Source organism: Sinocyclocheilus grahami, unplaced genomic scaffold (genome assembly GCF_001515645.1).
Source record: "Sinocyclocheilus grahami isolate Dianchi unplaced genomic scaffold, SAMN03320097.WGS_v1.1 scaffold229.1, whole genome shotgun sequence".
Taxonomy (NCBI): Eukaryota; Metazoa; Chordata; class Actinopteri; order Cypriniformes; family Cyprinidae; genus Sinocyclocheilus; species Sinocyclocheilus grahami.
Window position 1 is genome coordinate 1,413,256 of NW_015505408.1, and position 15,075 is coordinate 1,428,330.

General features: G+C 31.3%; 1 protein-coding gene across 4 annotated transcripts in view; it reads right to left on the reverse strand.

Annotated features, from left to right (window-relative positions):
* Positions 1–3,441: 3,441 nt before the first annotated feature.
* LOC107597181 (echinoderm microtubule-associated protein-like 6) overlaps positions 3,442–15,075 on the reverse strand; it is a 69,834-nt gene continuing 58,200 nt past the window's right edge. For 3 of the 4 annotated variants that reach the window (XM_016288137.1, XM_016288138.1, XM_016288136.1), the window contains 6 exons: positions 14,316–14,488; positions 14,069–14,231; positions 13,054–13,157; positions 12,820–12,973; positions 10,319–10,419; positions 9,314–10,242 (listed from right to left, as the gene is read on the reverse strand). In XM_016288137.1, coding sequence (XP_016143623.1) covers positions 10,218–10,242; positions 10,319–10,419; positions 12,820–12,973; positions 13,054–13,157; positions 14,069–14,231; positions 14,316–14,488 — 720 coding nt within the window. In that variant the 3' untranslated portion in view covers positions 9,314–10,217. Of the gene's footprint in view, positions 4,331–4,406; positions 4,508–9,313; positions 10,243–10,318; positions 10,420–12,819; positions 12,974–13,053; positions 13,158–14,068; positions 14,232–14,315; positions 14,489–15,075 lie in introns of those variants that run through there. The other variant, XM_016288139.1, reaches the window with a different exon arrangement.

Here is a 15,075-nt window from a genome sequence, read left to right on the forward strand (position 1 = left end):
AAGTAAAACATTTCAAAAGTTTTTTTGTTTTAATTTTGATGATAAGAGCTTACAGCTCATGAAAGTCAAAAATCCTGAATCTCAAAGTATTAGAATATTTCCTAAGATAAATAAAAAAAAAGGATTTGCAAAACAGAAAAGTTCAAGTTCTTTATAGTATGTTGATTTCTGCACTCAATACTTGGTCGGGGCTCGTTTGGCACAAACTCCAGCATCAGTGAGGTGTGGCATGAAGCGATCAGCCTGTGGCTCTGCTGAGAAACTATTGAGCTTCAGCTCAGATCCACTGTTTCTCATCTTTCTCTTGAAAATACCCCATAGATTCCATATGGGCTTCAGGTCAGGCATGTTGGCTGGCCAATCAAGCACAGTAATATCATGGTCAGCAAAGGACTTGGAAGTGGTTTTGGCAGTGTGAGCAGGTGCTAAAGTCCTGCTGGGAAAAGGGCCAGCAGAGGTTGTACTTCCTTCGCCAGCTGAGGAAGTTCAACCTGTCACAGGATCTGCTGAAACAGTTCTACTCCGCCATTATTGAATCCATCCTCTGCACTTCTATAACTGTCTGGTTCAGCTCAGCTACCAAATCTGACCTCAGAAGACTTCAGAGGGTAGTCCGGACTGCTGAGCGAATCATTGGTACAACCCTCCCTTCTCTCCAAGAACTGTACTCATCCAGAGTGAGCAAAAGGACTGGCAAAATCACTCTGGACCCCTCACATCCAGCACACTCCCTCTTTGAACTGTTGCCATCTGGTCAAAGCTACAGAGCTCTGAGCACCAGAACGGCCAGACACAGGAACAGTTTCTTCCCTCAGGCCATCCATCTCATGAACACTTGACAATAACTGTGGAACACACACTATTTATTCACTCATACACTTATTTATCTAACACACATACTCAGTCTACATTTCAATTTGCACATAATATACCTGTACATACAACTGTCACCTGCACATACAATTGTCGATTTGTATATTTTTATTCCTTATTTACTTGTTCTATTTTTTTATTTTTTATTATCTGTTTTTTTGTTCTGTCACTGTCATTCTGTTACACTGTGGAAGCTTCTGTCAAGAAAACTAATTCCTTGTATGTGTAAACATACCTAGCAATAAAGTTCATTCTGATTCTGATTCTGAAAAGGAAATCAGCATCTCCATAAAGCTTGTCAGCAGATGGAAGCATGAAGTGCTCCAAAATCTCCTGCTAGGCGGCTGCATTGACTTTGGACTTGATAAAACACAATGGAGTAACACCAGCAGACGTCACAGCACCCAAATCATCTCTGACTTCAGAAACTTCACACTGGATTTCAAGCAGCTTGGATTCTGTGCCTCTCCAGTCTTCCTCCAGACTCCACATCTCATGAACACTTGACAATAACTGTGGAACACACACTATTTATTCACTCATACACTTATTTATCTAACACACATACTCAGTCTACATTTCAATTTGCACATAATATACCTGTACATACAACTGTCACCTGCACATACAATTGTCGATTTGTATATTTTTATTCCTTATTTACTTGTTCTATTTTTTTATTTTTTATTATCTGTTTTTTTGTTCTGTCACTGTCATTCTGTTACACTGTGGAAGCTTCTGTCAAGAAAACTAATTCCTTGTATGTGTAAACATACCTAGCAATAAAGTTCATTCTGATTCTGATTCTGAAAAGGAAATCAGCATCTCCATAAAGCTTGTCAGCAGATGGAAGCATGAAGTGCTCCAAAATCTCCTGCTAGACAGCTGCATTGACTTTGGACTTGATAAAACACAATGGAGCAACACCAGCAGACGTCACGGCACCCAAATCATCTCTGACTTCAGAAACTTCACACTGGACTTCAAGCAGCTTGGATTCTGTGCCTCTCCACTCTTCCTCCAGACTCCAGACCTTGATTTCCAAATGAAATGCAAAATTTACTTTGATCTGAAAAGAGGACTTTGGAGCACTGAGCAACAGTCCAGCTCTTTTTCTCCTTAGCCCAGGTAAGATGCTTCTGACATTGTTTCTGTTTCAGAAGTGGCTTGGTAGCCCTTTTCCTGAAGACGTCTGAGCGTAGTGACTCTTGATGCGCTGACTACAGCTTCAGTCCACTCCTTGTGAAGCTCTCCCAAGTGTTTGAATCGGCTTTGCTTAACAGTTTTCTCAAGCTTGCGGTCATTCCTGTTGCTTGGGCACCTTTTCTTACCCGATTTCTTCCTTCCAGTCAACTTTGCATTTAATATGCTTTGATACAGCACTCTGTGAAGTAATGACCTTCTGTGACTTACCCTCTTTGTGGAGGGTGTCAATGATCGTCTTCTGGACCATTGCCAAGTCAGCAGTCTTCCCCATTATTGTGCTTTCAAAGAACAAGAGATACCCGCAATTTATACTATAGGGATGCTCATTTAATGAAACTCAAATGTAAATATTCTAATATTTTGGGATACTGGATAAAACAAACACAACTTTACATGTAATGAATCTAGAATATATGAAAGTTTCACTTTTTGAAATTAGTTACAAAAAAATTATTTATTATTAGAATTATCAATGTTGGCAACAGTTGTGCTTTTGGGAACTGCAATGCTTTTTTCAGGATTCTTTTATAAATAAAAAGTTAAAAAGAACAGCATTTATTTACAATTAAAATCTTTTCTAACAATATGAGTCTTTACTATCACTTTTTTCCATTTGACACATCCTTGCTGAATAAAAAGTATTCATTACTTTCAAAAAAAGAAAGAAAAAAATGTACGGACTCCAAAGTATGTAAATTGTATATTGTAACACAAGATTTCCATTTTGAATAAATGCTGTTTTTTTATTTTATATTTATAAAAGAATACTGAAAAAAGTATGAAGCAGCACAACTGTTTCCAACATTGATAATAAATCAGCATATTAGAATGATTTCTGAAGATCATGTGACACTGAAGACTGGAGTAATGATGATGATAAATTCAGCTGCACATCACAGATATACATTATATTTTAAAGTATATTAAAACAGAAAACCAATATTAGAAATTGAAATAATATCTCACAATATTACAGTTTTTCCTGTATTTTTGATCAAATACAGCCTTGATGAGAAACTTTGTTAAAAAATATTAAAAATCTTACTGATCCCAAACTTTTGAACGGTAGTGTATATATATATATATACATGTGTGTGTGTGATGACTATTTTTAAACATGAAATACATTTCATAATACAAAACAATAGTCTTAATATACTGAGTAATCAACTGAGGACTGTGGCGATATTTATTAGTGAAACTAATTCACCTTATTACTGTATCCAATAACAATTTCCACACCTTATCTTATGCGTCTCATTGAATAGGATAACAAATATTGTGTTTTGAGAAACAGTTTATACACACACTGCCATCATCTGGTGAAAGACGCACACACTGAGTTTCACAAGTGAGCACATAGTTCTCTTTAATTATAAAACAACAGTATTCATTCATGATCAACAACCACACAGACTTCGATTCATGCATTATTATATAGCTTTCAATTAGACTGACCTCTGATCAGACAAATTACAAAAACATGAACATACAAATGACAGATATAACATGATATCTGCACACAATAAACAGCTGCTGTCACAATCTACACACGTCGCAACAGACAACGCTACTACGTACATTTCATATAACTTTAATATTTGGACAGCCAGTTTTTTGCATTTTCCATTTTCATATACGCCTACAGACCGACCGACTAATTTGCATACGTCATACGTAAATAAAAAATTAAAATTTTAACAAAAATAGCACAGGTCAAATATAACATCTACACATTACAGTACTTAATTTCTCCTGAGTCCCATGTTCCAACAGGAAGAGCGTTTAGTGAGTTGACATGTATGTACAAAATGTAAAACGAAGATAAAGAAGAAAAGAACTTGCATAATGCATGATTTTTAAAAGAATTTCAAAAAGCTCTAAGTGGACATTTAGCACCATATATGCATCATATGAACATTTCGGGGGAAAGATCAGCAAACTGTGTCTCCAAGGCACTTCAGAATCCGAACAAAAAATACATTTATTTCTGAAATAGTGGCATGATTTATGAGTGTATCTTTTTTTTCTTTGTAAAAGTACATGCAAGCGTAAACATTGCACTTCACAGAATGGTTAAAAAGACCCTCTTCGAACTCAGGCTCGTCTAGGATCCATCTGGTCTAGAGAGGTAAAACGCAGCATAACAGAGGTGCAGCATCCGGACGCTGGAGGTATCTCCGGCTTGGTGTTTGGAGGAGAGATTCCCAGCTGTGTGGAGGCCCATCAGATGCATCTCCACACGAACACACTGAGAGACCGAGGAGACGCATTAATAAGAGTTCAGACAGACCGACGGACTGATAGACAGATAGATGTGAGCTCACCTACAGTCGTTGCCTCCTACACTTATCACATATTTGTCGTCATAAGAGAAACGGATGTTGGTCACGTGGGCAGAGTGGCCGAAGTAACGCTTGTGTTTGGCCTGTGAAGAAATGCATGAAGAAAACCATCAGTAAAAATATCCAATGCTCTAAAATAAATCATTCAAGGCTTAAGGGATAATGTGTTTAATAACACTAGTTCAATAATATAGGGTTAATATGGTTGATTATAATAAAGTTTATTAATGAAGGGTTAATATGGTTAATTATAATAAGGGTTAATAATAAAGGATTAATGTGGATAACACGAATAAGGATTAATAAAGGGTTAATATGGTTACAAAAGGTTAATTATAAAGTGTTCATAAAAGAATAACATGGTTAATAATAAGGGGTTAATATGGATAATTATAATAAAGTTTATTAATGAAGGGTTAATATGGTTAATTATAATAAGGGTTAATAATAAAGGATTAATGTGGATAACACGAATAAGGATTAATAAAGGGTTAATATGGTTACAAAAGGTTAATTATAAAGTGTTCATAAAAGAATAACATGGTTAATAATAAGGGGTTAATATGGATAATTATAATAAAGTTTATTAATGAAGGGTTAATATGGTTAATTATAATAAGGGTTAATAATAAAGGATTAATGTGGATAACACGAATAAGGATTAATAAAGGGTTAATATGGTTACAAAAGGTTAATTATAAAGTGTTCATAAAAGAATAACATGGTTAATAATAAGGGGTTAATATGGATAATTATAATAAAGTTTATTAATGAAGGGTTAATATGGTTAATTATAATAAGGGTTAATAATAAAGGATTAATGTGGATAACACGAATAAGGATTAATAAAGGGTTAATATGGTTACAAAAGGTTAATTATAAAGTGTTCATAAAAGAATAACATGGTTAATAATAAGGGGTTAATATGGATAATTATAATAAAGTTTATTAATGAAGGGTTAATATGGTTAATTATAATAAGGGTTAATAATAAAGGATTAATGTGGATAACACGAATAAGGATTAATAAAGGGTTAATATGGTTACAAAAGGTTAATTATAAAGTGTTCATAAAAGAATAACATGGTTAATAATAAGGGGTTAATATGGATAATTATAATAAAGTTTATTAATGAAGGGTTAATATGGTTAATTATAATAAGGGTTAATAATAAAGGATTAATGTGGATAACACGAATAAGGATTAATAAAGGGTTAATATGGTTACAAAAGGTTAATTATAAAGTGTTCATAAAAGAATAACATGGTTAATAATAAGGGGTTAATATGGATAATTATAATAAAGTTTATTAATGAAGGGTTAATATGGTTAATTATAATAAGGGTTAATAATAAAGGATTAATGTGGATAACACGAATAAGGATTAATAAAGGGTTAATATGGTTACAAAAGGTTAATTATAAAGTGTTCATAAAAGAATAACATGGTTAATAATAAGGGGTTAATATGGATAATTATAATAAAGTTTATTAATGAAGGGTTAATATGGTTAATTATAATAAGGGTTAATAATAAAGGATTAATGTGGATAACACGAATAAGGATTAATAAAGGGTTAATATGGTTACAAAAGGTTAATTATAAAGTGTTCATAAAAGAATAACATGGTTAATAATAAGGGGTTAATATGGATAATTATAATAAAGTTTATTAATGAAGGGTTAATATGGTTAATTATAATAAGGGTTAATAATAAAGGATTAATGTGGATAACACGAATAAGGATTAATAAAGGGTTAATATGGTTACAAAAGGTTAATTATAAAGTGTTCATAAAAGAATAACATGGTTAATAATAAGGGGTTAATATGGATAATTATAATAAAGTTTATTAATGAAGGGTTAATATGGTTAATTATAATAAGGGTTAATAATAAAGGATTAATGTGGATAACACGAATAAGGATTAATAAAGGGTTAATATGGTTACAAAAGGTTAATTATAAAGTGTTCATAAAAGAATAACATGGTTAATAATAAGGGGTTAATATGGATAATTATAATAAAGTTTATTAATGAAGGGTTAATATGGTTAATTATAATAAGGGTTAATAATAAAGGATTAATGTGGATAACACGAATAAGGATTAATAAAGGGTTAATATGGTTACAAAAGGTTAATTATAAAGTGTTCATAAAAGAATAACATGGTTAATAATAAGGGGTTAATATGGATAATTATAATAAAGTTTATTAATGAAGGGTTAATATGGTTAATTATAATAAGGGTTAATAATAAAGGATTAATGTGGATAACACGAATAAGGATTAATAAAGGGTTAATATGGTTACAAAAGGTTAATTATAAAGTGTTCATAAAAGAATAACATGGTTAATAATAAGGGGTTAATATGGATAATTATAATAAAGTTTATTAATGAAGGGTTAATATGGTTAATTATAATAAGGGTTAATAATAAAGGATTAATGTGGATAACACGAATAAGGATTAATAAAGGGTTAATATGGTTACAAAAGGTTAATTATAAAGTGTTCATAAAAGAATAACATGGTTAATAATAAGGGGTTAATATGGATAATTATAATAAAGTTTATTAATGAAGGGTTAATATGGTTAATTATAATAAGGGTTAATAATAAAGGATTAATGTGGATAACACGAATAAGGATTAATAAAGGGTTAATATGGTTACAAAAGGTTAATTATAAAGTGTTCATAAAAGAATAACATGGTTAATAATAAGGGGTTAATATGGATAATTATAATAAAGTTTATTAATGAAGGGTTAATATGGTTAATTATAATAAGGGTTAATAATAAAGGATTAATGTGGATAACACGAATAAGGATTAATAAAGGGTTAATATGGTTACAAAAGGTTAATTATAAAGTGTTCATAAAAGAATAACATGGTTAATAATAAGGGGTTAATATGGATAATTATAATAAAGTTTATTAATGAAGGGTTAATATGGTTAATTATAATAAGGGTTAATAATAAAGGATTAATGTGGATAACACGAATAAGGATTAATAAAGGGTTAATATGGTTACAAAAGGTTAATTATAAAGTGTTCATAAAAGAATAACATGGTTAATAATAAGGGGTTAATATGGATAATTATAATAAAGTTTATTAATGAAGGGTTAATATGGTTAATTATAATAAGGGTTAATAATAAAGGATTAATGTGGATAACACGAATAAGGATTAATAAAGGGTTAATATGGTTACAAAAGGTTAATTATAAAGTGTTCATAAAAGAATAACATGGTTAATAATAAGGGGTTAATATGGATAATTATAATAAAGTTTATTAATGAAGGGTTAATATGGTTAATTATAATAAGGGTTAATAATAAAGGATTAATGTGGATAACACGAATAAGGATTAATAAAGGGTTAATATATCTGAAAAGAGGACTTTGGAGCACTGAGCAACAGTCCAGCTCTTTTTCTCCTTAGCCCAGGTAAGATGCTTCTGACATTGTTTCTGTTTCAGAAGTGGCTTGGTAGCCCTTTTCCTGAAGACGTCTGAGCGTAGTGACTCTTGATGCGCTGACTCCAGCTTCAGTCCACTCCTTGTGAAGCTCTCCCAAGTGTTTGAATCGGCTTTGCTTAACAGTTTTCTCAAGCTTGCGGTCATTCCTGTTGCTTGGGCACCTTTTCTTACCCGATTTCTTCCTTCCAGTCAACTTTGCATTTAATATGCTTTGATACAGCACTCTGTGAAGTAATGACCTTCTGTGACTTACCCTCTTTGTGGAGGGTGTCAATGATCGTCTTCTGGACCATTGCCAAGTCAGCAGTCTTCCCCATTATTGTGCTTTCAAAGAACAAGAGATACCCGCAATTTATACTATAGGGATGCTCATTTAATGAAACTCAAATGTAAATATTCTAATATTTTGGGATACTGGATAAAACAAACACAACTTTACATGTAATGAATCTAGAATATATGAAAGTTTCACTTTTTGAAATTAGTTACAAAAAAATTATTTATTATTAGAATTATCAATGTTGGCAACAGTTGTGCTTTTGGGAACTGCAATGCTTTTTTCAGGATTCTTTTATAAATAAAAAGTTAAAAAGAACAGCATTTATTTACAATTAAAATCTTTTCTAACAATATGAGTCTTTACTATCACTTTTTTCCATTTGACACATCCTTGCTGAATAAAAAGTATTCATTACTTTCAAAAAAAGAAAGAAAAAAATGTACGGACTCCAAAGTATGTAAATTGTATATTGTAACACAAGATTTCCATTTTGAATAAATGCTGTTTTTTTATTTTATATTTATAAAAGAATACTGAAAAAAGTATGAAGCAGCACAACTGTTTCCAACATTGATAATAAATCAGCATATTAGAATGATTTCTGAAGATCATGTGACACTGAAGACTGGAGTAATGATGATGATAAATTCAGCTGCACATCACAGATATACATTATATTTTAAAGTATATTAAAACAGAAAACCAATATTAGAAATTGAAATAATATCTCACAATATTACAGTTTTTCCTGTATTTTTGATCAAATACAGCCTTGATGAGAAACTTTGTTAAAAAATATTAAAAATCTTACTGATCCCAAACTTTTGAACGGTAGTGTATATATATATATATACATGTGTGTGTGTGATGACTATTTAAACATGAAATACATTTCATAATACAAAACAATAGTCTTAATATACTGAGTAATCAACTGAGGACTGTGGCGATATTTATTAGTGAAACTAATTCACCTTATTACTGTATCCAATAACAATTTCCACACCTTATCTTATGCGTCTCATTGAATAGGATAACAAATATTGTGTTTTGAGAAACAGTTTATACACACACTGCCATCATCTGGTGAAAGACGCACACACTGAGTTTCACAAGTGAGCACATAGTTCTCTTTAATTATAAAACAACAGTATTCATTCATGATCAACAACCACACAGACTTCGATTCATGCATTATTATATAGCTTTCAATTAGACTGACCTCTGATCAGACAAATTACAAAAACATGAACATACAAATGACAGATATAACACGATATCTGCGCACGATAAACAGCTGCTGTCATGTCATTGGCTACAAACAGCACATCGCAATCTACACACATCGCAACAGACAACGCTACTACGTACATTTCATATAACTGTAATATTTGGACAGTGAGTTTTTTGCATTTTCAATTTCCATATACGCCCACAGACAGACCGACCGAGTAATTTGCATACGTCATACGCAAGTACATACATAAAAAATTAATATTTTAACAAATAGCACAGGTCAAATATAACGTCAACACATTACAGTACTTAATTTCTCCTGAGTCCCATGTTCCAACAGGAAGAGCGTTTAGTGAGTTGACATGTATGTACAAAATGTAAAACGAAGATAAAGAAGAAAAGAACTTGCATAATGCATGATTTTTAAAAGAATTTCAAAAAGCTCTAAGTGGACATTTAGCACCATATATGCATCATATGAACATTTCGGGGGAAAGATCAGCAAACTGTGTCTCCAAGGCACTTCAGAATCCGAACAAAAAATACATTTATTTCTGAAATAGTGGCATGATTTATGAGTGTATCTTTTTTTTCTTTGTAAAAGTACATGCAAGCGTAAACATTGCACTTCACAGAATGGTTAAAAAGACCCTCTTCGAACTCAGGCTCGTCTAGGATCCATCTGGTCTAGAGAGGTAAAACGCAGCATAACAGAGGTGCAGCATCCGGACGCTGGAGGTATCTCCGGCTTGGTGTTTGGAGGAGAGATTCCCAGCTGTGTGGAGGCCCATCAGATGCATCTCCACACGAACACACTGAGAGACCGAGGAGACGCATTAATAAGAGTTCAGACAGACCGACGGACTGATAGACAGATAGATGTGAGCTCACCTACAGTCGTTGCCTCCTACACTTATCACATATTTGTCATCGTTAGAGAAACGGATGTTGGTCACGTGGGCTGAGTGGCCGAAGTAACGCTTGTGTTTGGCCTGTGAAGAAATGCATGAAGAAAACCATCAGTAAAAATATCCAATGCTCTAAAATAAATCATTCAAGGCTTAAGGGATAATGTGTTTAATAACACTAGTTCAATAATATAGGGTTAATATGGTTGATTATAATAAAGTTTATTAATGAAGGGTTAATATGGATAATTATAATAAAGTTTATTAATGAAGGGTTAATATGGTTAACAATAAAGGTTAAAATAAGGGTTAATATGGTTAATTATAATAAGGGTTAATAATAAAGGATTAATGTGGATAACACGAATAAGGATTAATAAAGGGTTAATATGGTTACAAAAGGTTAATTATAAAGTGTTCATAAAAGAATAACATGGTTAATAATAAGGGGTTAATATGGATAATTATAATAAAGTTTATTAATGAAGGGTTAATATGGTTAATTATAATAAGGGTTAATAATAAAGGATTAATGTGGATAATACGAATAAGGATTATTAAAGGGTTAATATGGTTAAAAAGGTTAATTATAAGTGTTAATAAAAGATTAACATGGTTAATAAGGGGTTAATATGGTTAATTATAATAAAGCTTATTAATGAAGAGTTAATACGGTTAACAATAAAGGTTAAAATAAGGGTTAATATGGTTAATTATAAAAAGGGTTAATAATAAAGTATTAATGTGGATAATACGAATAAGGATTATTAAAGGGTTAATATGGTTAAAAAGGTTAATTATAAGTGTTAATAAAAGATTAACATGGTTAATAATAAGGGGTTCATATGGTTAATAATACTAAGGTTCGATAATAAAGGGTTAATGTGGTTAATTAAAGTTATTAATGAGGGTGATATAATTAATGGTTAATATAGTTAAAAATAAAGGTTAGTTATAAGTGTTAATAATTAAAGATTAACATGGTTAATAATTAAAGGTTATTATGGTTGATAAGATTAGCTTTTAAATATTAAATCTTATTAATAATAAGGTTTAAAATAAAGGATTAATATAGTTAATAATACTAAGGTTCGATAATAAAGGGTTAATGTGGTTAATTAAAGTTATTAATGAGGGTGATATAATTAATGGTTAATATAGTTAAAAATAAAGGTTAGTTATAAGTGTTAATAATTAAAGATTAACATGGTTAATAATTAAAGGTTATTATGGTTGATAAGATTAGCTTTTAAATATTAAATCTTATTAATAATAAGGTTTAAAATAAAGGATTAATATAGTTAATAATACTAAGGTTTGATAATAGGTTTATATGGTTAATAATAAGATATAATAATAAAGGGTTAACATGGACAGTAATAAGGTTTCATAATTAAGGGTTAATATGGTTAATAATACTAAGGTTTAATAATAAAGGGTTAACATGGACAGTAATAAGGTTTAATAATTAAGGGTTAATATGGTTAATAATACTAAGGTTTCATAATAAAGGGTTAACATGGACAGTAATAAGGTTTAATAATTAAGGGTTAATATGGTTAATAATACTAAGGTTTCATAATAAAGGGTTAACATGGACAGTAATAAGGTTTAATAATTAAGGGTTAATATGGCTAATAATACTAAGGTTTCATAATAGGTTTATATGGTTAATACTAAGGTTTAATAATAAAGGGTTAACATGGACAGTAATTTTTTTATTATAATAAGGGTTAATAGTAAAGGGTTAATGTGGTTAGTAATACTAAGGTTTGATAGTAAAGGGTTAATATGGTTAATTATAATAAGGGTCCATAATAAATAATCAATATGGTTAATAATAATAAGGGTTAATAATAAAGGGTTATTATGGTTGATAATAATAAGATTTAATATTAAAGCTAATATGATTAATAATAAGGTTTAAAAATAAAGGATTAATATGGTTAATAATAAAGGTTTATATGGTTAATAATAAGGGTTCAAAATAAAATGTTAATATGGGTTTATATTAATAAGGTAAGAGTTAATGTTAATAATAAGGATTAATAATAAAGAGTTAATATGGCTAATCATAATTGGTTAATATTGTTAATAATAAGGGTTACTAAGGGTTAATTTTGTGTGTATATATACAGTATATATAAATTAACAAAGACTAATAAATGCTTAGTTGTTAGTTCATATTATTGCATTAACTAAATAAACCTTACGTAAAATGTAACCGTAATTTCATATTTCAAGTGTTCACATGAGTTTGGATATATGTTATATCCAAGTTTATCTGAATACATACAGAATACTCATGCAAAGTGATTTACATTACGTATATAATTAATCTGCCTGATTTTTTTATTTTGTTTGAAATATAACTATATTATCAGTCAACTTCGCTAAATGTGACTACAAAGCCTGAAAAGAAAAAAATGGGTAATATGAAAAACACTATAGAAATAAATTTGACTTGAGTCACGGTTGACTCACAAATTTCTCGGAGCAGGGGAAGTCGAAGAGCTTCACGAGTCCAAAATCATCTCCGGTGGCCACGTTGAGCCCGGCGTGAGAAACACAGGCGCAGTTCACGTCTGCCTTCTCTGCGTTACGCGGCCAGATGCCCAGAACCTCGTCACCCAGAACACTGTACAGGAGGAAGAGCTTTACTACAGGACACTGACGTCATTTCTGAGGACCGTTTACTGCACAGATCTGTGTCCTCACCTGGTCCAGGTCGCCCAGGTGATCCGGTCAATCAGGGCTTGCTCTGTGACGATCTTCCCGCTGGGAACCTCATGAACCTGACGCTTATATGAACCGGTAGAGACCTGCACACAAAGTTTAAATCATATCAGTGTTACTTACATAGACTACATGAAAATTATATTTAGTTTCAACCTTCATATACCAAAACATATTTCAAAATGTATTTCAGGGGCTCCTACATTTAAGCTAAATGCAAATGTGAATGGAATAGCCTAATAGAGATCAAACTAGATTTTCTATCCGCCATTTAAAATGTAAAATAAAAGATTTTATAGTAGAGAAACGGGAATGTTTCAAAAAATATTTGGCTACAAATAAGACAGAGGCAAAGTTCAACAAATGACGTTTTTCTTCAAATGTGACGTGAATACATTTTTTCACATTTAAATATAAGAAGGGCAAAATATATATTTTGTAATTATTTAAAAAATACATTTTTTTAAATATTTGCTCAAAAACATAGAAAAGGTGGCCAAAAACAATGGTGGTAAATATGTCTACATAAATGTATTTTGATATTTAAAAATATATTTTATTTTATTTTATTTTTTAGCACATTAATACGGTTTTATTGTTGTGACTCTAATTTGAAAAAAATCTGTATATTATGAAGTGCCATATAAATAAAGGTGACTTGACATGTTTTAAGGGACTAAGTGCCAAGTATATGTTCGTTTTGAATTGTTCTATTGAACTGTACAGGAAACTAAAAAAATCTCCAGTGCACAAAACGGTTTAAATTTCACATGCGTTTTAGCTAATAACTTTGAAGCCGATGTTTTTAAACATGAAATATTTTGGTTGACTCGAACTCCATGCAACACCCTTTATTTGTGCAAAATGTGCATGCACAAAAACTTAATTTGTGTGCATTAAGAAATATTTTGTTGCATTACATCTCTGCTGTGTATGTTATCAAAATGATCTATTTCTGTTTATTTAGTCCTCAATATGTTTTCTGAATGATTTGTACCTCAATGTATTTGCTGTCGGCAGAGAAGTCCAGCTGGATCACAAATCCAGGAATATCTTTGCAGTAGCCGATCCGGTTGAGAGACGGCCCCAGAGTCAGATCATAGAAATCGACAGCGCACTCCACCGAGCCGACGGCCAGCAGCCGGTTATCAGAGCTGAACCTGCGTGAGAAACACGGCTTGAGAACGTATGCTTTCATGATCATGTGTTTTGTTGTGTATTTGTCATGCAGTGTCTCTTCTGACCGAATGTCCTGGATGGCCACACTGCGGTCTCTCTTCTTGCCCCATACGGTCAGTGAATTCACCAGCAGCACGATGAACTCTCCGTTCTCCATCCCGATGGACACCATCTCACCGTTCTGACTGTACGCCGTGCACTTCGCCGGATGACCCAGACTGACTTTGTTCAGGAGTTTCTGGAAGACAAACAATTATCAACCCTCTGGTGCTCTTCGGTCATTTCTAATCTGAAATCTAATCTAATCTAATCTGAATTTTACGTTTCAGTTTTGGAGTATTTTTTTACTTCAGAATGTTACAAAACTTTTGGCACTTGCTATGTGAAAACACACAAAAAAATCAACCAATCAACCAATCAATCAAGCTTTGAAAAAGTTAAATGGTTCTGAAAAAAATGGTGAAATGACGAATGGGAAACAAGTGGGAAATATATATTTTATATACAATTTGAAATTGGTATTTTAGTGCATTTTTCATAACAGTTGACTTCTATAATATTTTTAATAGTGCTGTCAATCGATAAAAAAAAGGAACTAATTAATCGCACATTTTTTCTGAAATTAATCATGATTAATCCCATCGAAGTTATTAAATATACTTTTATATTGCAATAAATTAACATTCAATCTTCAAATTAATGTAGAGACAACATAAAGATAGTATATTTTAAATATTTAATTGCATTTTTTTTATGACTGAAGGCGTGTATCACTGATACCAATACTACTGATGTCTCTAGGAAATTGCTATTTTTTCCTAATAT